General features: G+C 42.2%; 1 protein-coding gene across 1 annotated transcript in view; it reads right to left on the reverse strand.

Moving 5' to 3' along the window:
* Window positions 1–26,094, reverse strand: part of LOXHD1 (lipoxygenase homology PLAT domains 1) — a 296,932-nt gene that overhangs the window by 170,812 nt on the left and 100,026 nt on the right. Inside the window, exons 14-19 of the mRNA XM_089662524.1 lie at window positions 18,444–18,604; window positions 16,911–16,987; window positions 16,553–16,749; window positions 14,659–14,851; window positions 11,531–11,691; window positions 9,551–9,863 (exon numbers count right to left, since the gene is read on the reverse strand). Of these exons, the coding sequence (XP_089518650.1) occupies window positions 9,551–9,863; window positions 11,531–11,691; window positions 14,659–14,851; window positions 16,553–16,749; window positions 16,911–16,987; window positions 18,444–18,604 (1,102 nt within the window). The remainder of the gene's footprint in view (window positions 1–9,550; window positions 9,864–11,530; window positions 11,692–14,658; window positions 14,852–16,552; window positions 16,750–16,910; window positions 16,988–18,443; window positions 18,605–26,094) is intronic.

The raw sequence follows: 26,094 nt of genomic DNA on the forward strand, positions 1-26,094 counted from the left end.
AAAAGTCATTTTGACATATATTTTGACATATATTTGTAAATGCATTCCAAAAATACAGATTTGTGTTTTTAAAGACATACAGGGGCGGAAAGACAACTCATGGGGCCCCCAGACAATAGGGGATCATGGGGCCCCTGTGTCCTTGCCCAAACTCAAAAAAGCCTATGAAAAAGGTGCCAGGGGCAACTCATGGGGCCCCCTACTGACCCCGGGCCCCTATATATATACATATATTTGAAATACTACAATTTTGGCTTATTCAATGTATTTCAATATATATTATATAGATTTAGATATATATTGAAATATATTGAATATGGCCAAAATTGTAGTATTTCAAATATATGTCAATATATTTGGGAAGAATATTTTTTAAATATATTTCAAATATATTTTTCTTCCATATGGGAATTCTGGCGTATTGCACGTTAAAGTGTGTTGTGTCAAGGCACTCTACAGACATAGCCCATCTTATTCAGCGCATGCACTACAATGCATGGCACGAGCATTAAGGTGCGCTGCACTCCCTGCTAGTATATGACTGCCTTGGGGTCCGATATTCCCGCCCAGACTATTGTAGAAAAACGGCCCGGCAGGAGTATCATTCTCCTGGGAGTTTATATTTCATGTAGATCACATTCAGCCAGTTCTATACAACTTTCATGTTCTCTGCTGTCCAGCTAGCTTGCAAGTAGGCTGGGGTCCCCCTTTGTTTACTTTTGCATACTGCACTGCCCTATGCGTCTTTCTATTTTTTTTTGTTAATTTCGTATTAATCTGAGCGGGTAACGTTCTTGCTTTTTTTTAATCTAAAAGATGGGAATGTTTAATTGATCAGTCTGCAGAGGCAGCCTGCAGGCATTCAGGCAGCGTGGACTCGTGCATTTTAAAAACATTATGGATGCACTATATCAGTGTTTTTCAACCTTTTTTGTGCAAAGGCACACTTTTTTCATGAAAAAAATCACGAGGCACACCACCATTAGAAAATGTTAAAAAAATTTACCTCTGTGCCTATATTGACTATATATAAAGTAATTCTCTTGAATAGGAATCAAACACAAAGAAATTATTTTATAATTACTTTATTATGAAATAATAAAGTATTTTATAATTGGACCCGGGGGCCGGACCAAGAGTAGATGAATGATGTGTATGTGTCATCCATAGTAAGTATAGTAATATTCCCCCATAGTAAGCATAGTAATTAATCCCCCATATAGTAATTCATCCCCCATATAGTAATTCATCCCCCATAGTAATTCATCCCCCATATAGTAATTCATCCCCCATAGTAATTCATCCCCCATAGTAATTAATCCCCCATATAGTAATTCATCCCCCATAGTAATTCATCCCCCATAGTAATTCATCCCCCATATAGTAATTCATCCCCCATAGTAATTCATCCCCCATATAGTAATTCATCCCCCATAGTAATTCATCCCCCATAGTAATTAATCCCTCATATAGTAATTCATCCCCCATAGTAATTCATCCCCCATAGTAATTAATCCCCCATATAGTAATTCATCCCCCATAGTAATTCATCCCCCATATAGTAATTCATCCCCCATAGTAATTCATCCCCCATATAGTAATTCATCCCCCATAGTAATTCATCCCCCATAGTAATTCATCCCCCATATAGTAATTCATCCCCCATAGTAATTCATCCCCCATATAGTAATTCATCCCCCATAGTAATTCATCCCCCATAGTAATTCACCCCCCATATAGTAATTCATCCCCCCTATAGTAATTCATCCCCCATATAGTAATTCATCCCCCATAGTAATTCATCCCCCCTATAGTAATTAATCCCCCATATAGTAATTCATCCCCCATAGTAATTCATCCCCCATATAGTAATTCATCCCCCATAGTAATTCATCCCCCCTATAGTAATTCATCCCCCATAGTAATTCATCCCCCATATAGTAATTCATCCCCCATAGTAATTCATCCCCCATATTAATTCATCCCCCATATTAAGTCCCCAAGCACCCCCTGTGTCAATTCACTTACCTTTGCTCCGCGCGTGGCATGAAAATTTGTCTCCTATGAGGATCTGTCCCCCTCGACGTATCTGCGCATGTGCCAGTTTCAGGCATTAGCAGCCGATCGGCGATCTCCGGCACATGCGCAGATACGTCGAGGGGGACAGATCATCCTGACAGTATCACGCTCCGCGGGCCGGATTAAAAGGTCCGCCGGGCCGTATACGGCCCGAGGGCCGTAGTTTGCCCATTGCTGTTCTAATGATTGGTCTATTTGTGAGCCGAGGCCACATGTTACGGATGAAATTGCAATTTTTCCCACGGCACACCAGTCAATATCTCACGGCACACTAGTGTGCCGCGGCACAGTGGTTGAAAAACGCTGCACTATATTACACGTATTTAATAAAAAAATTATTTTTATAAAAATATTTGAAGTGTACATCCAAGCACTGCCCAAATTCACCCGCAGACCTGCTGACAACCCCTGCAACAGTCTGACAAGCTGACAACGCTGATTGGGATTTCAGTGCATCAGAGGCAGCGCTGTCAGCTCAAACAGGACATCATTAGCACAATGAGTTTTAGTAGATCAACAGGTATTTATCTGTACTTGCAGCATTTTTAAAATGATAAAACATAAGGAATTCTATATGTATGGCAGAGAAATACTGCATATATATATATATATTTTTTAATTTTGCCCTGACATGTGTAGCGCTACCCCTGGAGGAGCCGCTAGATAGAATGGGTTCTATGTTTTTTGCCTAGACCTCCTCAATGATTTCAGTCCGTCTGACACCCCAGGTTAACCTCTTGGCGCTGGCCAAACGCAAATGTGCGGCCTCCCGGTGTCTGGGCCTAGACAGCGAGTGATCGCACATTTGCATTCTATTAAAAAATCCATATGTGCTGACAGCGCGCGCCCTGCGTGCTCCCAGCACACACGTTTGGTACTCACAGAAAGGTCCTCTTTCGATCGAGACCTTTCCCAATCATGTGACTGCTGTGACAGTGAATCACAGTGGTCACATGACCCTGAAACCCCGCATCCCGGCTTCTGGAACCCTTAAAGGGCCGGGAGGCGCCAAGGGGTTAAAGGAAAAGTTTATTTTTTGACCAAAAATAATAAATGCATTTTTGTTTGTAGGAGCCTGTAGAGCATTGCAGCAGATCGCTGGTGCCATGCAAGTCTACTGCAGACCTGTCGGTATATCTGCCTGCCCATACGGGGTGTACGGGCTAGCAGATATACAGTACTGACAGTAAGATTCAATGAACTATCACAGTCCTATGGTAGTTCACTGAGAACTACAAGCCAACAGCCACCAGGGCTGTTGGGACTTGTAGTTTATTCATTCACAGAACACTGTGAATAAATGACCCGGCACTGTTTTTACAAAGTGACAGCTGAAGTGAAAGTGAAAGGTTAACTATGTAACTATGTACCTTTCTCAAGAAAAAATGCTGAAAATTTCATTTGGGCACAGTGTTGCATGACCGCGCAATTGTCATCAGTCATAAACCATTTCTAGGAACATGTGGGATGGGGATAATTTACTGGATTCATGCCAACCCATATGGAAGAAAAATATATTTGAAACATATTTTAAAAATAATTGAATATAAAAATAGTGAATAAGTGACCCGACGCTGTTTTTAATCCCTTCCCGCCGACGTCACACAAATATGCGGCCTCACAGAACTGGGCTTTTTTTCCGTGGGCCCGCATACGTACCTGTCTTTGTGCTGGGAGGGCGCCGCTCGGCGCGCTCCCAGCACAGAGACCGCGGTGTCACTGAGAGCACCGGGTTCCATCCTAACGATCGGGACACGGGATTCCCGGTCCCGGGTCAAATGATTGCTGTGATAGCCTCTGATTGGCTATCACAGTGATAAGTCACTGTGCAGCCCAGCCCCCTTGCTTTTTTCTCTCTCTATGAATGGAGAAGAGAGATACATTGTATCTCTCTAACTCCTGACATAGAGAGAAAAAAAAATGTTTGTAAAAAAAAAAAAAAAAAAGATAAATAAATATTAAAAGATAAAAGAAAAAATAAAGAAAAATACCTGGATCAAGGTTTGATCTAGTTCAGTGCCAGGGTTAGTGTTCAGGTCAAGGTCAGGGTCAAAGGTCAGGATTTTAAAAAAAATTGGTATCAGTGTCAGTTAGTGTTAATGTCAGTGTTTTAGGTAAAAAAAAAAAAGACAAAACAAAATGCGCACTGTTGTTCTGGGCTGTACTACGGGTACAAACAACAGATAACATACACATATATGGTATCGCTGCGATCACCAAGAGCTGGAGAATTTATTTTGGGTTGTTTTTTGGTGGTAGGTTATGGTCGTAACAAGAAACACACAGCTATATTAAAAAAAATGATTTTTTTTTTTACTATTTTTTACTATTTTGGGCCAGTTTTCCTTAGATAATAAAAAAAAAAATCAGGAGATATCCATTACCTTTTACCACCAAATGAAAGCCCAATTTGTCTTGAAAAAATCAAGGTATAATCCACCTGGATGTACAAAGTAGTTGTGATGATACAGATGGTTTTACTAACACATGTCAACGTGCAAAATTGTGCTTAGGCATTAAGATTTGTTTTACCCTTAGGTGTGAAGGGGTTTAAAAGTGACAGCTGAAGTGAAAATGTTGGGGGGGGAGGGGGGGGGGGAGCAGCATTGGGAACATGTTGCATTTTCCACTTTAAAAACGGGTGGAACGTAACATGTTCCCAAAGGTGAACTTATCTTTTAAGTGAACAAAGTACCAGGTACAAAAAGAAATAGATACTAAACAGATTGCTAAAGGCAAGTCTCCATATATTGTCACACAATAGGACTGGTAAGGATAAACGCATGAAAGTGGATTAGTCATTGGAGCAGTTCAACCCGACAAACAGTACGTTCTGTAGTCCTTTAAAGCAGCAATGGACAGCAATGTGGATACATTTACTGCATTCAGAAGACTACAGTTGCAAGAAAAAGTATGTGAACCCCTTCGGTTTACGTGGAGTTTTGCATGAATTGGGCATAAAATGTGCTCTGAACGTCATCTAAGTCACAACAATAGAAGAACACAGTCTGCTGAACATAATACTACACAAACATTAGATGTTGCCATGGTTTAATTGCACATAACATGTAAACATTCACAGTGCAGGGAGGAAAAAGTATGTGAACCTTTGGACTTAATAACTGGTTGACCCTCCTTTGGCAGCAATAACCTCAACCAAACGTTTCCTGTAGTTGCAGATCAGACCTGCACAACGATCTGGAGTCATTTTGGACCACTCCTCTTCACAAAACTGTTTCAGTGTAGCAATATTCTTGGGATGTCTGGTGTGAATCGCTCTCTTAAGGTCATGCCACAGCATTTCAATCGGGTTGAGGTCAGGACTCTGACTGGGCCACTCCAGAAGGCGTATTCTGTGCTGTTGCAGCCATTGTTTTGTTGAATTACTTGTATGCTTTGGGTCATTGTCCTGTTGCATCACCCATCCTCTGCGGAGCTTCAGTTGGTGGACAGGTGGTCTTACGTTTTCCTGCAAAATGTCTTGATAAACTCTGGAATTCATTTTCCCATCAATGACAACAATCCATCCAGGCCCTGAGGCAGCAAAGCAGCCCCAAACCATGATGCTCCCTCCGCCATGTTTCACAGTGGGGATGAGGTTTTGATGTTGGTGTGCTGTGCCATTTTTTCTCCACACATAGTGTTGTGTGTTCTTCCCAAACAACTCAATCTTGGTTTCATCTGTCCACAGTATATTTTGCCAGTAGTGCTGTGGAACATCCAGGTGCTCTTTTGCAAACTTCAAACGTGCTGCAATATTCTTTTTGGACAGCAATGGCTTCCTCCGTGGTGTCCTCCCATGTACTCCATTCTTGTTTAATGTTTTCCTTATTGTAGATGTGTCAACAAAAATGTTAGCTTGTGCCAGAGATTTCTGTAGGTCTTTAGCTGACACTTTGGGATTCTTCTTTACCTCATGCAGCATTCTGCGCTGTGCTCTTGCAGTCATTTTTACAGGACGACCACGCCTAGGGAGAGTAGCAACAGTGCTAAACTTTCTCCATTTGTAGACAGTCTGTCTTACCGTGGACACGTGAACATCAAGGCTTTTGGAGATACTTTTGTAACCCTTTCCAGCTTCATGCAAGTCAACAATTCTTGATCATAGGTCTTCTGAGAGCTCTTTTCTGCGAGGCATGGTTCACAACAGACAGTGCTTCTTGAAACCAGTAAACCCAAAACATGTGTGTTTTGTAAGGGCAGGACAGCTGTCAGCAACACATCCAATATCATCACACTGCTTGGAGTCAAGGTTGGCTCACTCCTGGCTCCAATTAGCTCTGGGAGAAGTCATTAAGCAAGGGCCTCACATACTTTTTCCTCCCTGCACTGTGAATGTTTACATGTTATGTGCAATTAAACCATGGCAACATCTAATGTTTGTGTAGTATTATGTTCAGCAGACTGTGTTCTTCTAATGTTGTGACTTAGATGACGTTCAGAGCACATTTTATGCCCAATTCATGCAAAACTCCACGTAATCCCAAGGGGTTCACATACTTTTTCTTGCAACTGTATGCTTCCAGAATACATTAACCTCCCTAGCGGTCTGATTATGTTTATATTTCTGTGCTCAAAGCGGTACATTGTTTGCATGGAAATATGTAGTTTTTTTTATTGTAGGCCTGTAATTTTTAGGAATAACTCACTGAAATCTGTCCGAACAAGAGTCTAGTAAACATTCCGGGTATGATAAAATTTGAAACACAAAATCATAAATTAATAAATAATCATAAAAAATAATAATATAATAATAATAAAAAATTTAATTCAATAATATAATCAAACCAAAAACACTGAAATGTGAAATAGAGCGCCAAGTTCGCACATCGCTGAGCAAAGTCGCACAATCGTTTTCAGTGTCTGATGAGGAATTTCCCCCACGAATCATTATCACTCAATTCTGCAAGTGGTTCTGATTTACTATCGCTGTTCTCTAGCCGGTCTAAAACCACTTTTGACCTAAAGGGACGGTTTTTGGACGTTATGGACGTTTCTCAGTTTCCAGGTAGAAAGAACAGTCAAAATACAGGCAGGGCGCCGGACAAAGCACTCGGGACAAAATGTATGTGAAATGGTTTGATACAGGAATGTTATACTATCTGATTTTAGTGAATTTAGTGAATGTCACTTTTTGTCATTTTCAAATTTCCCACCAGTTCCGCCCCCCCCGTACTTCCCGACGTCGCAGGGAACAGAACCCAGAAGACAGATGCCGGCATCGGCCGGAGAACATTTCCAGGGACACTGCAGGAGGGACATCGCGGGAGCGCAGGACAAGGTAAGTGAAGAAGAAATCCCGGAGCAACGCTGCAGTGTATTCCCGAGTGTAGCTCGGGGGTACCGCTTGTGGTGCTGAAACTTTACCCCGAAATAAATAAATATTTAAAAAATAAAGAAAAAATACCTAGATCAAGGTTTGATCTAGTTCAGTGACAGGGTAAGTGTTTGGGTCAAGGTCACGGTCAAAGGTCAAGGTCAAAAGGCCAAGGTCAAAGGTCGGGATTTGAAAAAATTGGTATCAGTGTCAGTTAGTGTCAGTGTGCTACACATATATGGTATCGCTGCGATCATCAAGAGCTGGATAATTTATTTTGGGTTGTTCTTTGGTGGCAGGTTATGGTAGTAACAAGAAAAACACAGATAAATAAAAATAATTATTTTTTTTTTACTATTTTGGGCCAGTTTTCCTTTGATAATAAAAAAAAAAAAATCAGGAGATATCCATTACCATTTACCACCAAATGAAAGCCCAATTTGTCCTGAAAAAAACAAGGTATAATCCACCTGGATGTACAAAGTAGTTGTGATGATACGTCCGGTTTTACTAACACATGTCAATGCTGCAAAATTGTGCTTAGGCATTTAGATTTGTTTTACCCTTAGATGTGAAGGGGTTAATATTGGCATGCAATGCCAAGCTGTGGTTTTCTAAAGCGAGCAAAATCCTCTCTTGTATTGGGAGAGATATAGACTCCAGAGAGAGAGATATAATTTCCCCCGGGAACAAATCATTAGTAAGACCTCATCTGGAATATGCAGTTCAGTTTTGGGCACCAATTCACAAAAAGAACATTGGGGAACTGGAGAAAGTACAGAGAAGCGCAACCAAACTGATATGAGGCATGGAGGAGCTCAGCTATGAGGAAAGATTAGAGGAACTGAATTTATTCTCTCTTGAAAAGAGGAGATTAAGGGGGGATATGATCTCCATGTATAATACATAAGGGGGGATATGATCTCCATGTATAATACATAAGGGGGATATGATCACCATGTATAATACATAAGGGGGGAGGATATGATCTCCATGTATAATACATAAGGGGGGATATGATCTCCATGTATAATACATAAGGGGGGATATGATCTCCATGTATAATACATAAGGGGGGATATGATCACCATGTATAATACATAAGGGGGGGATATGATCTCCATGTATAATACATAAGGGGGGGGGGGATATGATCTCCATGTATAATACATAAGGGGGGATATGATCTCCATGTATAATACATAAGGGGGGGATATGATCACCATGTATAATACATAAGGGGGGGTATGATCACCATGTATAATACATAAGGGGGGATATGATCACCATGTATAATACATAAGGGGGGATATGATCACCATGTATAATACATAAGGGGGGATATGATCTCCATGTATAAATACATCAGTGGTTCATATAGTGAACTCGGTGTAGAGTTATTCACCCTGAGATCATCACAGAGGACAAGGGGGCACTCTTTACGTCTGGAGGAAAAGAAATGTAATCTCCAAACACGGAAAGGTTTCTTCACAGTGAGAGCTGTGAAAATGTGGAATAGACTTCCTGAAGAGTTGGTTCTGGCCAGCTCAGTAGATTGCTTTAAACAAGTCCTGGATTCTTTCTTGGATACACAGAATATAACTGGATATAACATTTATAGGTAAAGTTGATCCAGGGAATATCTGATTGCCTCTCGGGGGATGAGGAAGGAATTTTTTCCCCTGATGGAGCAAATTGGATCATGCTTTGCTGAGTTTTTTTGCCTTCCTCTGGATCAACTGTGGGTATAGGATTATAACTTTTTTTTTTTTAATGGTTGAACTGGATGGACTTTTGTCTTTTTTCAGCCAGACTAACTATGTAACTATGTAACTATGAGCTAGGGACCCTAGATTGTAATCTCCTTGAGGACAAGGGCTGAAGTGAATGTACAACATATATGTAATTTGCTGCGTAAATTGTCGATGCTATACATATAATAATAATAATAATAATAATAATAATAATAAAAAATAACCTAAATTGTGCTTTCAATCTTGTTCCCTATCTCCGCTATGAAAAAAATTAAAAGCTCAGAAATAAACTGTATGTTAAAATAACTAATAATGAAGTCCTAGAAAAGCATAATGCAGTCTATAATCTTAGCAATAAAGCAATTGTATAAATCTGTTTGGAGTGATGACTATAATGTACCTTCCAGTTCGGTCGTATTTTGAGGAACAAGTTCCACCACCAGCTCTCCATCGCCTTCCCCGCGAGCCAGCCACCGGTTACACTCGAACTTGTACGACGCCACCACCTCTTGTGGCTGCAGCTCCTCTTCCTCTTTAATGGTCTTCTTCTTCTTGTTTGTCTTCTTCTTCTTATCAGCGGGTTGTGAGACAGGCACCATTTGTGACTCAACCCTCCGGACCTCAACAGATTCTAAAAACCAGCCATCTCCAAACCCTTTACCATCATGACCGATCCTGAGTTTGAGGATGTTACCGACCTCAAGTGCTTCAATCTACAGCATTGGGGAAAAAAAACAAAATCTAAAGATGATACAAATGTATGTAGTATTAGGTCTGTGAAGGTTCTCATTTTTTCAGGACATGTCATGGTATACCTAGAAGTAACTTGTCCCTAGTGTTGGGCTTGACATTCGTATGTTTGGTGAACACATGAACGGTAAGGGCATTTGGTGAGCTATTCTCCAACCATGCCCCACAATGCACTGTGCCATGACAGTGCATTGTGATTGGCCAAAGCAATGCACCTAACCACAGTATTTAAGAACGGTCATCCCAGCAAAGCTGTCAGGCGGCAGGAACCAGCGCTGAGAGCGGAGGATTTTTTTTTTTAATCATCGGGTTTGCGGTGGCAGCAGGCATCGTGATTCACATTGGATCTATTTCAAGGGGCATTTTTTTTATTTTTGTTTTTAGTAAAGGACTTGTCAAAGACTGTCTTCTGTCATTTTTACACTACATTTTTTTTTTTCGTGAATGAGCAGTGGTAGCATGTACCCCATACTCATTCACAAGGGGGAGGGGGTGGGATCTGGGCAATTCCAAATTCCGATAAGTCCCCCGCCCAGCCTGGTATGGTTCAGGAGGGGGGACTTTCGCTTGTCCCCCTCTTTCCTGACCTGTCGGACTACATGCTCGAACAAGGGTCTGGTATGGATTTTGGTCCATGACATTTTTTTTATTTTGCCATGGGGGTTCCTGAAGACCTGAGGTCTGTGCACAGGAGATGCCCTCACAATCTGACAGATTTGGAGTGTTTTTGCAAGGAAGTGTTTTGCAAAGTCAAGATGTGCCATGCTGATAGACTCATACCCAAAAAGACTGAGTGCTGGAATCACATCAAAGGGGCTTCAACAAAGTATTAGTTTAAGGGTGTGCACACTTATGCAACCACATTATTTTACATTTTTATGTTTACTCCCCCCCTAAAAGATTTCAGTTTGTTTTTCAATTGAGTTGTACAATTTATAGGTCACATTAAAAGGTGGAAAAAGTTCTGAAATGATTTATCTTTGTCTAATTTTTTTTACATCACAGAAACCTGACATTTTAACAGGGATGTGTAGACTTTTTTATATCCACTGTATGTGTAGCACTCACTAGGAGAGGCTAGTCTGAGGTATATTTATTTTTGGCTCGTGGTGGTGATTGAGCCTAAATTTTTGTGGGTTCAGTTCGAGGTCAGGTTGGCTGACTCAGCAATGTTAGGACTGTATTGCCTCAACCTGGTTGTGGAGGTCAATGGAAGCTTCCAGAAGCCAGTGTGTGGAAGGATGGAGACCTCAGTCTGCATATTCATGGACGTCTGACCAATCCCAGGCCAAGAGGCCCTGGTATTGTGGTAGATTAGCCCATAAATATGAGAGCGCCATGCTATCAGGGGAGTCAGGTGAAAAATGGATTGCTGAGTGGTGTTGCTGTGTAGCCTGGGAGGGAGCCCCCAGGGAGGGGGGTTCTTTTTCCAGGCTGGAATCTGAAGAGAAACTGAAACCGAATTCTTGGGTTACAATGAGCATGATAACAAACAATTGCTAACTTTTACAAGCAATCCCAATGGTGATTGGTAGCATAGCCATCCTCGTTTAGCTGTTAATATTCTGCAGTATCTCAATTAACTTTACTAAAAATTAAGCTTTTAAAACTTTTTAAAGCATCAACAAACCTTAAATATATCCTCTGCTCCTCTCTCAAAGTCATTGGATCGACTACGTAAGAAGGTCTCCTCCGTCTTCCCGCGGTCCCCATAAAGCTGCATAAAAACGTTGGCATTGGTACCAGCACCGCGCACATTCCCCGTGGTGACAGTGACTTCATAATTAATCACTGTATAAAAAAATGTAAACTTCAGTTGAAACATAGGCTTTTCAACCCTTGCACAGAGGTCACTGAAGCCACGATGCCCAGGACACAATTAGCATGATCAGTAAGTGTTCGTGAGGTTGATTATAACTCTTTGGCTAATTTGTCTATCTAAATATTTTTTTCAAGACATACAAGTATTTCATAAACTGGTATAAAAAAAACCTGCCCTGTTTTTTTTTTATTATGGGCTGACAAAGGGACAAATCTGGAAAAAAAATAAATAAAAAATAAATAAATAATAATTTTATATATATATATATATATATATATATATATATATATATTTTTTTTTTTTTTTTTTCATTACATACATATACACAGTATATAATGTACACTGATTACAATGAGATTTGGGTTCCTGAGGATTTGAGATTCGCAGGCCCAAGGAATTTATATGTAGATTCACCCAGGATATTTTTTTTATAATGCATTGCATGTCATTGGAAATACAGGCAACAGGCTTTAAAGGGCCAATAAGGGGGGATTGGATAAATCAGCCCCCTCACTATTAAAGGGGGTCACAGAGCAGTCATAGTGCCTTAGTTAGCTTCTGTAGGAAAAGCAAAGGGAAAATTGACATACAGCAAAGGATAAGATAGGGGTCAGGTAAAAAACTGTATTTTTAATACAATTTGGCAATCAACCACTTTGCTGCATTTTGTATTCTTATTGTTGGGGCTTCCTTGTGATATATTTTATTTTGTGAGGTCAGTTGCCACTTTTAGCTGTTGTACTGTCTATAGCAAACTTTTTTTCTGCATTCTACATTCTTTAAAAAAATAGCCTTTTATTTCGAGGGTCAGTATTTTGAGATTTTTATTTATTTTGAGAGTTTATTTTTTAATTTTATGTTGATAGCGCCTTAATTTTAGGTTAAACTGCTTTTATTTGCAGCAAGGTCCCCGCTGAACCAGACTGATTTTTATCCATGTATAGCCAGCTTTAGTAGTGTAGATTTATTGTCCTCAGAACTTCTGGTCATCTTGGCCAGCACTGAAATTGACTGTATATACCTAGCACAGTCTTCTTCCGGCTGCAAGGAGTGCCTCCTTAACTGCTGTTTGTAGTTCTGCAAAAAAATTTTTAAAAAATCCAAACCCTACAGTTTAAAAAAGTTTGTATTAGGCCCCATTCACACCTGAGTGTTTTGTAGTCCAAAGTCTGAAGCTCCAAAAAACTCAACATTCAAAATTCCATGATTTTTATTTGTGCCTGTTTATACCTGAGCGTAGTGTCGATTTAAGCTCGAAAAAGTATATGAGCTCCTTTTAACCTACAAGCTTCAAACATTTTTGGTCCCAATGGTCTTCAATGGGAGTGCCTGGAAAATGCGCAAAAAATGTATAGAAAAAAAAGAAGCAGAAACTCCCTTAAGCCGGCCACAGATGGTTCGAGTCTCAGCAGATTCAGCAGGAACCAGCCGAGATTCAAATCATGTATGGGATGGCTGAATATACCCAGGTTGATCGATCATCCAACTTGGGTTCAACCAGCCTGCCAGATTTTAAATGTAATTATTGCTAGCAGCTGTTACAGCCGCTAGCAATAATCACTGTGTTCTCCTGGCGGCTTCCCCTGCCCCCGCCAGGAGAACACAAATTTCTTTCCCGCAACCACCGGTTCGTTTTGTCTATGGCGTGCCTTATGTGGTATTTTTCTTTCCTAGTAACTAGCTTTCCAGCGACTAAATATAATTTAAATAAAAAAATGCTTAAGCCTTGGGCACGCACACAAATGATTAAAACACTCAAAAAGGCCTGCAAAACGACCAATGACTCTCACATATATCACAAAATAAAATATTGTGCAAGTCATTATTATTGCTACTACAACTCTTTTTTTATTGACTGATTACTTTCAGCACTTGCTTGGGATAGGAGAGCTTAAACCTCACTGAGGCCCTGGGATAGGAGAGCTTAGACCTCACTGAGGCCCTGGGATAGGAGAGCTTAGACCTCACTGAGGCCCTGGGATAGGAGAGCTTAGACCTCATGGAGGCCCTGGGTAGGAGAGCTTAGACCTCACTGAGGCCCTGGGATAGGAGAGCTTAGACCTGATTGAGGCCCTGGGTAGGAGAGCTTAGACCTCACTGAGGCCCTGGGATAGGAAAGCTTAGACCTCACTGAGGCCCTGGGATAGGAGAGCTTAGAACTCACTGAGGCCCTGGGATAGGAGAGCTTAGACCTCACTGAGGCTCTGGGATAGGAGAGCGTAGACCTCACTGAGGCCCTGGGATAGGAGAGCTTAGACCTCACTGAGACCCTGGGATAGGAGAGTTTAGACCTCACTGAGGCCCTGGGATAGAAGAGCTTAGACCTCACTGAGGCCCTGAGATAGGAGAGCTTAAACCTCACCGAGGCCCTGGGATAGGAGAGCTTAGACCTCACTGAGGCCCTGGGATAGAAGAGCTTAGACCTCACTGAGACCCTGGGATAGGAGAGCTTAGACCTCACTGAGGCCCTGGGATAGGAGAGCTTAGACCTCACTGAGGCCCTGGGATAGGAGAGCTTAGACCTCACTGAGACCCTGGGATAGGAGAGCTTAGACCTCACTGAGGCCCTGGGATAGGAGAGCTTAGACCTCACTGAGACCCTGGGATAGGAGAGCTTAGACCTCACTGAGGCCCTGAGATCTGAGATGCTGAAAATGACTGATAAGCTACTGAGGACAGAATGGTAAGCTTGAAGGCAAATTAGTGTTAAAAGTTAGTTGCTTGCATTGCTGCCCCACTATTCCCTGACAACTTCTGTCCACAGCTCTGGTCTCTAGTGATATACTGATTTCAATGACAGCTTCCCTGCTGCCGGTCCTTGATTTAGACATACTTTACGACAGGACCAATAACAGTAGGGAGCTCATCAGTGGCCCTATCTACATTTTGCTACTGGGCCCCATGATCTGCAGTTACTCCCCTGGGTTTCAACTTACATTTCTCAATATCGATGACTTCACTGGCGTAGACTTCCACCTCCACTTTGCCGTCACACTCATCCCTACAGAGCCAGCGGTTGACCGGGAACATATACTGTTTACCATGTGATGGGACCTGCACCACAACGTTGCCCAAAAACCATCCAGCTCGAATTCCCACATTATCATGGCCAATCAGGAGCTTGTTGATCTATGAAGTGGAAAGGAAAGACGACGGGTTGTCAGGCTTACAAATCTGTTATCAGGACAAAAAAAGGAACTATAAACAATCTGACACAGTGAAGGAAATAAGTATTTGATCCCCTGCTGATTTTGAATGTTTGCCCACTCACAAAGAAATGATCAGTCTAAAAAATCGAATGGTAGGTATTTTGTAACAAAGAGAGACAGAATAGCAACAAAAAATTCAAAAGAAATGCATGTCTAACAAATTATGCACGGATTTTTTCATGAGGGAAATAAGTATTTGATCCCCTTCACAAAACATTACTTAGTACTTGGTGGCAAATCCCTTGTTGGCAATCACAGAGGTCAGACGTTTCCTGTAGTTGGCCACCAGGTTTGCACACATCTCAGGAGGGATTTTGGCCCACTCCTCTTGGCAAATCCTCTCCAAGTCTTTAAGGTTTGGTTGCCGACATTTGGCAACTCGAACTTTCAGCTTCCTCCACAGATTTTCAATCGGATTAAGGTCTGAAAACTGGCTAGGTCACTCCAGGACCTTAATGTGCTTATTCTTGAGCCACTCTTTTGTTGCCTTGGCCGTGTGTTTTGAGTCATTGTCATGCAGGAACACCCATCCACGACCCATTTTCAATGGCCTGGCTGCGGGAAGAAGGTTCTTACCCAGGAGTTGACAGTACATTGTCCTGTCCATTGTCCCTTTGATGTGGTGCAGAAACACACCCCCAAAGCAGAATGTTTCCACTACCAGTTTGACAGTTGGTTTGGTGTTCTTGGTGTCATAAGCAGCATTCCTCCTCCTCCAAACACAGTGAGTTGAGTTGATGCCAAAGAGCTTGATTTTGGTCTCATCTGACCACAACACTTTAAACCAGTCCTCCTCTGCATCATTCAGATGCTCAGTGGCAAACTTCAGACGGGCCTGGACATGTGCTTTCTTGAGCAGAGGGACCTTGCGGGCACTGCAGGATTTCAATCCTTGTCAGCGTAGTGTGTTACCAATTGTTTTCTTGGTGACTGTGGTCCCAGCTGACAAGATCTTCACCTGTAGTTCTGGGATGATTCCTCACTGTTCTCATGATCATTGACACTCCATGAGGTGAGATCTTGCATGGTGCACCATACCTAGGGAGACTGACAGTTGTTTTGTGTTTCTTCCATTTCCGCATGATTGCACCAACTGTTGTCACCATCTCACCAAGCTGCTTGGCGATAGTTTGGTAGCCCAGTCCAGCCTTGTGTAGGTCTACAATCTTGTCCCTAGCCAGAAATCCTGCTGAATGATAAGGGATCAAATACTTACTGTATTTCCTTCATGAGCATGCAAATCAGTGCATCATTTGTTAGACATGCATTTCTTTTGATTTGTTTGTTGCTATTCCGTCTCTCAGTGTTACAATACACCTATCATTAAATTTTTAGACTGATCATTTCTTTGCAAGTGGGCAAACATTCAAAATCAGCAGGGGATCAAATACTTATTTCCTTCACTGTATATTGCTTTACCAATCTTTTGTCCATACCTATTGTAATTACAAATTTAATTTCAAATACCTCTAAACAGAATAGCATATCATGCATGATTAACTTCTATACAACCAGTCTGCCCCTAGATGGATCAAAATTCAGCCAGTGCCTGCTGAACTGGACAAATCCATCTATGGCCGTCTTAACTTGGTTCATTTTTGAACACACGGTAACAACATACCTTCCCAACATCTATGGTGTTGATAGTGAAGTTGTCCACCCGTCCTCTTTCAAAGTTGTCATCCAGGTCATTGTCAGAAACAAGCAGGAACTGTTTGATGGTGTCTCCCTTCTCCCCATACAACTTGACAAACACCCGGGAGTCAGAGCTGGCACCACTAACATCTCCTGTCTTAATCTGGAAGTGATAACTGATACCTGTACAAGACAGGACATACGGCATGAAAACCAAGCAAAAACAAAAAAAAAACAAAATGAGACATATCTACTGACATTTTGGGGCCTAAGTGGACCCCTATCTCAAGGACATAGCTCCTATATCCTGATAGGTACAAGTTATACAAAATCAGGAAACTTACTACTCAGATTCTGCGAGTCACCGATTGGAACCAACTCTCGAATGATGTGACCATCATCTTCATTCCTATCAAACCACCTGTACAGATGATACAGAGAGCACCCATCATTGAAGGATATTCAGTATTAAATGAGATCATGGCATTTCTAGAGCCAAGTACGATTTTCAGGTTGGGTTTTTGAGACAACTTATGTAGGAGACTTCAATAAGTTCATGGCTTAAAATGACACTAAACTCTGGTTTAAAGGAAGAAAATTCTATTCAAGTATGTCTTCTTAATTCAAAAAAGTCCCTTCTATTACTCTTAAGTGGGGTACACACGATTAGAAAATTGGATGACCAGTGCGTATGCGTATCATGATGTAACTGACAATGGTATTTACTTGCGAAAATTCTCGAACGGCAAAGGCGAACATTGTTTTTTGTGCATGATTTCTACATTTGCTGGTGATTTTTTTTTCAGGTCCGTCTTTGCTTCTGATTATGCGCATTTTGCCTTCTTTTCCTAATATTATTTATGACTACTGTACACATTGAGTGAAAATTGGATGTTGTGTTCACATACAATAAAAATTTTCTAGCTTGCACCTTTGGTTTTTTTCACCCAAACAGTAGGAATTGGCTGCTGAAAGCACTATACTAAGATCAGATAATCGTTCAATCGTTCCTCGTACTGAATTTTCCTTCTGATTTTCTTATAGTGTGTACCCAGCTTTAGCCTCTTACAATTCTCCAATATTTAATTTTTTACTGCTGTGATCAGATTTCCTGTTAGAGGATGGCTACATTTGTTATCCATGCCCCCACTATATATAGGAATGTAGTCACCTACTCAGGCTCGTTCCTGAGATAGACTATGGACTATGGGATTTGTAGCGTGCATAGAGCATTGCAAATGCCCAATACTATCATGCACTGGGTTGAAGAACCTAACAGCCAGATATGGACATGGCATCCACCTTCTCAGGCTCATTCCTGAGATAGACTATGGGATTTGTAGAGTGCATAGAGCACTGCACATGACCGAAACTAACATGCACTGGGTTGAAGAACGTAACTGCCAGATCTGGACATGGCTTCCACCTTCTCAGGCTCATTCCTGAGATAGACTATGGAATATGGGATTTGTAGAGTGCATAGAGCACTGCACATGCCCGAAACTAACATGCACTGGGTTGAAGAACCTAACAGCCAGATCTGGACATGGCGTCCACCTTCTCAGGCTCGTTCCTGGGATAGAATATGGAATATGGGATTTGTAGAGTGCATAGAGCACTGCACATGACCGAAACTAACATGCACTGGGCTGAAGAACGTAACTGCCAGATCTGGACATGGCATCCACCTTCTCAGGCTCGTTCCTGAGATAGACTATGGAATATGGGATTTGTAGAGTGCATGAAAAACCACCCGAGTGAGAATCTTGAAGACATGGCTTTGCAAGCGCGCAAAAAAAACTACTTTTCAAAACCATTTATATAGTTATGAAATTACGTCTTTTTATGAAATCATTCTACTGTACTGGGGGTCATACCTGTCGCAGGGGAATTGGATGTTTTCAGTGTCGGGTTTTCCTTCTTCTTTGACTAGAACCTTGTCAAGGTACCATCCGCAGCCTCCTCCTTTCCCATCGTGTCCTATACGCACCCTCCTCACTTGCTGTAGAGTCACAGCTTCTATGATAAATTCATCGGCCTAAAGGAAGGAAGAAGTGGGATGAGGAGACAGAAACCGGACTTCACCCATATGAAGTGAAAATTCAGATTATCTGAGAACCCGATACATTGCCGGGAATTCAGCAAACATATGCTTTGCCAAGCCCTTTCTCAGACCGAGGGCTCATGTACACTGCAGCTGATAAACTCATGTTTAGGAGCTGTTCAGCGTTTTTTTTCAGCAGTCCCTGAACTCTCCCTAATATTTTCCTACGTGTCCATATACACATCGTCGTTTACAGTTGAGTTTACAGTGATTTGTTTGAACGCAGAAAACTTAATTGAGAAGTAGAATTTATCAGCGTTTCAAACGCCAAACACTTGTAAATGTGGCTAAACGCGTTTGTAGGCGTTTGCGTTTGAAACTTTTTTTAGCTCTTCCATTTCCAGATGCTGTCCAAAGCCTTTTTTTTTTATCATGAAAAGTGCATGCAAAGTGTTTCCCGGTACTCAAATGGACCCGGTACACCAAACTTTGAGGTTTCACATGAAAGAACATATGTTACACACTGCTGCAATAATTTCTGTACAGAAATGAACCGGAACACATCCAAACACCACAAAAAAAAAAGACAGCAAATCTCAACACATACTGCTCTCTCTGTCTCTGCTCTCTCTATTTCTCTCAAAATGTCTGACATAGTTAATTTTTCACAATTTTTCAGTGCATTCTGGGCATTTTGGAAGGTCTCCTGAGGTTATCTTTAAAAACGCTTCTAAACCCAAACGCTCATAAATGCGTTATGCAAACGCAGCTAAACAGACGTTTTTTAACCTACGTTTTCCAGCAGTCAGTTTCCATCGTTCAGAAGTGTCCCGTGTACATGGAGCCTGACTGCTCAGTGGGAGGATCTGCCTTCCTTATCATTACCTGAGCAATCTCAATGTTGTCATACAAAAAAGGAGAACCATCTGCATCTCTCTATCTATACAGAGTCTCAGATGTCTGGGTAAAGCAATGAACTGAGCATTTAGGGCTCATGTACACTGCAACTGATAAACTCACGTTTAGGAGCTGTTCAGCATTTTCTTCCGCAGCCCCTGAGCTCTCCCTAATGTTTTCCTATGTGTCCATGTACACATCTTCGTTTACAGGCAGTTGAGTTTACAGTCGTTTTTTTTAACGCAACAAACTTGCGTTCAGCAGTCGATTTTATAAGCATTTAAAACGCAAAACGCTTGTAAGCGCAGCAAATCGCGTTTATAAGCGTTTGCGTCTGAATTTTTTTTTTAACTCTTCCAGTTCCCGATGCTGTCCAGAACCTTTTTTCATCATGAAAAATGCATGAAAAGCATTTTCAAGGTACTCAGATGGACAAAACACTGAACACAGGATGTTCCTACCAAGCTTGTCACACATTGTAATGACCAATTCACACCTCAGACCTCTCCCACCCTTGGAGACAAAAGATATGTTAATGACCATTCACACCTCAAATTCCTCATGAAGACCCCCTGCCAGGTGGCCTTACTGACTCCCTCCACCAGACACCTTTCCCACCCTTGGAAACAAAAGAAATGTTAATGAGTAACTCACACCTAAGCTAATCTCAACACATACTGCTGTCTCTGCTTCTACTCTCTGTATTTCTCTGAAACAGTCTGAAATAGTTAATAATTTAAAACTTTTCAGTGCATTCTGGGCATTTGGGAGGTTCTCCTGTGCTTATCTTTAAAAAACGCTTCTAAACGCAAATGCACATAAACGCGCATAAACACGTTAAGCAAATGCGGCTAAACAGCCGTTTTTTAACCTACGTTTTCCAGCAGTCAGTTTCCCTCGTTCAGAAGTGTCCCGCGTGTATCTAAACCAAAAACAATAATATAATATATTGCACCTTACTAGTGATTAAATGTGATGGCTGTATTAAGCTGGCCATAGAGGGAGAGAAATTTGGCCAGTTCAGCAGGAACCAGCCGAATTTCAATCTATCTATGGGCGGGCTGATTGCACAGAAGTTGATCTATTGATCGACTTCAGTGCAACCAGCGTGTCAGGTTTTTTTCCATACAATTACTTCCGCCGGTTATAGCTGCCAGCGGTAAATCATTGTATTCCGATGGTGGGGAAACCTCCCGCTGTCAGAATATAATAGCGCATCGGGGGCAATTGAGTGATGATGGGGGAATTCAGCTATTTTATTTCCTTCAACCCTGGTTGAGGGAAAGAAAATTACTTAATGCATGGCCAGCCTGAGTTTTCTATTTTCAGAGTATTTTTTTGCTTTACTTATTTTAACTCAATAATCTTGCATATAACACGCTTCCTGACCCTTCATGGCTACACTCATTTCTTCACTGTACCTATAGAGGGAGCCATGGCTGGGCTTCAAACATGCATTTTTTTCATCTCCATTACATACTGGATTAATGGGATTAGTAGTTTATACTATAAAGATATAAAGGTGATTGTGTACAATAAAGATATATGATTTTTTTTATTTTTGTTTTTTATTAATGTATTTATTAATACTTTATTTAATGTATTTAATAAATGAATGTATTATTTTATTGTAATTATAATTTATTTAATTTGTGTTTTTTTAAATTAATATATAAAAAATGTATGTAATTAGTTTATTAATTATGGCAGCACAGTGGCTAAGTGGTTAGCACTTCTGCCTGGCAGTACTAGGGTTGCTGGTTCAAATCCCAACCATGGCACCACCTGCCTGGAGTTTGCATGTTCTCCCTGTGCCTGCGTGGGTTTCCTCTGGGTACTCCGGTTTCCTCCCACACTCTAAAAGACATGCTGGTAGGTTAATTGGCTCCTGTCTAAAACTGGCCCCAGTATGTGTATGTATGAATGTGAGTTAGGGACCTTAGATTGTACGCCCCTTGAGGGTTAGGGACTGATGTGAATGTACAATATATATGTAAAGTGCTGCGTAAATTGATGGCGCTATATAAGTACCTAAAATAAATTTATGGATTTTTCTGTGTATTTTATGGCTATTTTTGTGTAATAAAGACCAGTCACTGCTGCTCTCTCTCCTTGTGTTGGGTGACTGGTCTTATCTCCGCTCTTCCTGTAGTTTTCTGCAGGCAGCCCGTGGTGGGTGGGGCCTGCTGGGCTCCTCCCACAGCTCTGCTCTCTCCATAGGCCCTGGCCAAACATTTTGAGAATGACACAAATATTAATTTACCTGCAAGGAAACACGTGCAGTCATCACTGCTTTGCTCAAAAAGAGATTCACAGGTAAGGATATTGCTGCTACTAAGATTGCACCTAAATCTACTGTTTATGGAATCATCAAGAACTTCAAGGACAGAGGTTCAATTGTTGTGAAGAAGGCTTCAGGGCACCCAAGAAAGTCCAGCAAACGCCAGGACAATCTCCAAAAGTTGACTTAGCTGAGGGATCGGGGCTTGCTCAGTAATGGCAGCAAGCACAGTTAGGTGAAGACCTTTGGAGGATGGCCTGGTGTCAAAGAAGCCACTTCTCTCCAGGAAAAACATCAGGGACAGACTGATATTCCAAAGAGGTACAGGGATTGGACTGCTGATTTTCTCTTATGAATCCCCTTTCCAATTGTTTGAGGCATCTGGAAAAATTCTTGTCCGGAGAAGAAAAGGTGAACACTACCATCAGTCCTGTGTCATGCCAACAGTAAAGCATCCTGAGACCATTCATGTGTGGGGTTGCTTCTCGGCCAAAGAAGTGGGCTCACTCACAATTCCACCAAAGAACACGGCCATGAATAAAGAATAGTACAAAAACATCCTCCGAGAGCATCTTGTTTGGTGATGAAAAATGCCTTTTCCAGCATGATGGAGCACCTTGCCATAAGGCCAAAGTGATAACTAAGTGGCTTGGGGAACAAAACATCGAACTTTTGGGTTCATGGCCAGGAAACTCCCCAGACTTTAATCCTATTGAGAACTTGTGTTCAATCCTCAAGAGGCTGGTGAACAAAAAAAACCACAAATTCTGACAAACTTCAAACATTGATTATGCAAGAATGGGCTGCCATCAGCCAGGATGTGGCCCAGAAGTTGATTGACAGCATGCCGGGGCGAATTGCACAGGTCTTGAAAAAGAAGGGTCAACACTGCAAATATTGAATACTTGCATAAACTTCATGTAATTGTCAATAAAAGCCTTTGACACTTATGAAATGCTTGTAATTATACTTCAGTATACCATAGTAACATCTGACAAAAAGATCTAAAAACACTGAAGCAGCAGACTTTGTGAAAATTAATATTTGTGTCATTCGCAAAACTTTTGGCCAGGGCTGTACATCACAGTGATGATATCACTGCCAGTGGCAGGACAAGGTCATCCAGTGCCCAGGGCAAAGATGTCCACCTATGTCAGGGTCCCCAGAGTCATTTCCCCTTACGTCAGTGTCCCAAGAGTCCCCCCAACTTCAGGGTCCCTGGAGTCACCCTCCTATCTTCAAGGTCCCCATAGTCCCTGCTCCCCCCATTTCATCAGGTCCCCAGAGTCCCACTTCCAAATCAGAGACCTCCACCTTATGTCAGGGTCCCCAGAGTCCTCCCCCTTATGTTACAGTCCCCAGAATCCCCCCCCCCCCAACATCAGGGTACCCATAGTCTCTGCTCATCCCTTTCATCAGGGTCCGCAGAGACGTTTCCCTAACACCAGGGTCCCCAGAATCCCCCCCTTACATTAGGATCCACCTAATGTCCCTCTGCTAACATCAGGGTCCCCAGAGCCACTGCCCAGTATAAATCAGATTCATTAGAGGTCTCATACCCATCTTGCATAGCAGACCACTCCCTTATGCTCTTAGTGCTGCAACAGGTAAAGCTGGGAGGCAGGGCACTGGCAGCAGGTCCAGAGGGGGAAGTTTCTTTTCTCCTCCTCTGAATGTTGGAGTGGTGCAAGCACTTGCTTGGTTGCTAGGATGCTGGGAGGTCCTAGCAACCAACTACTATGACAGTGGCTGATAGGAGGTGGTGCTGAAGTGGCACCCGTTAAAAAAAAAAAAACAAAGATCACTGTGAGATGGAGGTTCTATTGTGGAGCTATAGCATATCCATGCACCTCCCTTTGGCCAACCCTTTGCACTTTTCACCAGCATCTAAACCCTGGCAAGAAGAGTAATCTGCCCACACTCTCTGGAGGTGCCTGTGTTGAGAAGGAGGTGTCTTGTGTTCTCAGCACACCACTGTCCTGTCTTTGCCCTCCAGCAGCTATCACAGCCCTGCACTGTGCTCTCTTCTGAATGACAGGATTGATGGCAGCATCACTCTTGTTAGCCAACAAGCATGCGTTCGCTGTCAGTGCCCCCTATCCACATAGCACCACTGAGCCCAGAGCATGTGCACCTTCTGCCCACCCCTTGTCCCGGACCTGGCCACTGCTACTTTATTATGGCAAAATCTGTGCTTGCAAAGGCATTTCACACCTAGTGGATTTATATCTTCGCTGTCAAGTAAGAAATATATTTTTTTATCAGAAAATGCAGGAATATATTCAAATTAAAGTTTTTGTATCCAGAGTTTAAAGTGTCAATTTTTTTTTTTATGCAAAAGGTACACGAAGTGGATTTATATCCTTGATATACAGTCTTTGTGGCTATTGAGTAAAATACTTAAAGGCTTGTTCATATGAGGCGCTTTACTGCAGGTCTCATGCAGGTTCGCGGTTTCATTGCATGGGGATGCACAGGCAGGGCTGTGGATAAGGGGGTACCACCAGTCCTCCTCTATGGGGCTCAGGTCAGCAGGGGGGCCAGGCAGCTGGGTGATTTGGATGTGGTCAGGGAGGATGGTCGGCACAGTGTGTGGGGGGGGGGGGGATTACTGGATCTGATCCCCTTTATGGCTCTCTGTGCAGAAGCTGAAAGCTGGTTTCTTCTCCTCTCCCTCCCACTGGCTTCTTTCAGCTTGTCAGGGCTCCCGGGTATGACCAGAGGTGTGTGACTGACGCAGGGAAACGCAGACTTCAGATATGTTATAAACAATGTAATTTATTAACACTAACCATACAAACATAAACGCAGTGCAATACTAAAACATAACACAGTGCAAACAAACCAACCAACCACCCACAGATAACAGTACATACAATGCAAGCGTCGTCAGGCAGGCCGGGTCAATATCAGTCGGGCAGGTAGGTACAGGGGGAGCAAGCGGAGAATGGTCGGGGTCACAGGCCAGGTTCAGCAGGTAGCGGGCAGCGTGGTACAGAGGGTCAGGCAGAGGAGAATGGTCAGACAAGCCAGGGATCAGAGCAGGGTCAGCAGAGAATCAGACAGGAACAGGAACAGGGAACAGGAATAGGAAACAGGGCCCAAGAGAAACACAACACCAAGGCAGAGTCTGCAGGTCTGAATGTCCCTTAAATACACCAGTATAATTAGTTCCAGGTGTTTGACTGGCTGCAAGGTTGAGTCTCTGATTGCTGGGAGCACCCGCTGGCCAGCCCTGGTACTGCAGCTCATAAGGCAGCTGAGTCCCACTATTGCTGGCCAGTCCATTCCTGACACAGCTGCTGCAAAGAGAACCTTACAGGGGATCAATTCCAGTAATTGGCCCCCCACCGCACCCGTCACCCTGTTTGTACACCATAAGTTTCCCCCTGCTGCCCAAACCTCCTGTGTTCCCCTACCCTGGCAGCTGCCAGCACACAGTAGGATCTTCGGGATGGAGAGTGGGGGAAGGGTCCAGTAAATATGTCACATTTACCAGCCCCTTCCTTTCCTGAACGAACACAGTGAGTGTTCGGTACTGATCAATTACTGTGTTCAATCACAAGCGAAGCATAGTAAACTGTGTTCTTCTCTGGTGGGGCCCTGTCAGGTTGACTGTATGGGGCCCCGTGATTTCTAACAGCAGCCCTGTGTACAGGTGTTGTGTGCATCACGTTCCGGCATCCCATTGATTTATATTGGGACACACAGTTACACAGGACACAGCCGCTGCATCTTAATACGACATGCGGGTGAGTACCAGGAAAACACAGATCTGCATAGGACCCGCACTAAAGCCCTCCTAGTGAATGACCCCCAAATGAAACGCTTTTTGCGCATAGTTTAGCTTTATGAAAGTCATCCAAGGGAAATTTTAAACATTAAATTACAAAAAGGTTTTTTAAATCAGTTATTTTAAAAAAATGAAGATTTTTTTCTAATACACCATAACTTGTTAGCTTTTAGTTTTATAGGAATTTATTGTCGGTTTTCCAGTGATTAATCTGGCCCCCCCACCCCCACTCTACAATTACCCCATCTGACGACGTCTTGCTCCTTTCTCTAGAAGTTATTTATTCAGTCCATTGATTAGGGTCTAAGCTTCGCAGATTTGGGTGATGTCATTGCTGGAAGAGCAGACTATTTTTAAACTAATTTATTCAGTAACCTATTTCGGGAAGAACTATTAATGAATCAGTTAAAGAAGCTGCAAATGGAACGAAGAAACTGATCCATCCTCTCCATTTCAAATTTGGTTATTAGCCAAGACAGGATTTGTATAAAGTTATATACTGGTTTTCACAAA

Source organism: Staurois parvus, unplaced genomic scaffold (genome assembly GCF_062004578.1).
Source record: "Staurois parvus isolate SC_StPar_1 unplaced genomic scaffold, SC_StPar_1.0 ptg001489l, whole genome shotgun sequence".
Lineage (NCBI taxonomy): Eukaryota > Metazoa > Chordata > Amphibia > Anura > Ranidae > Staurois > Staurois parvus.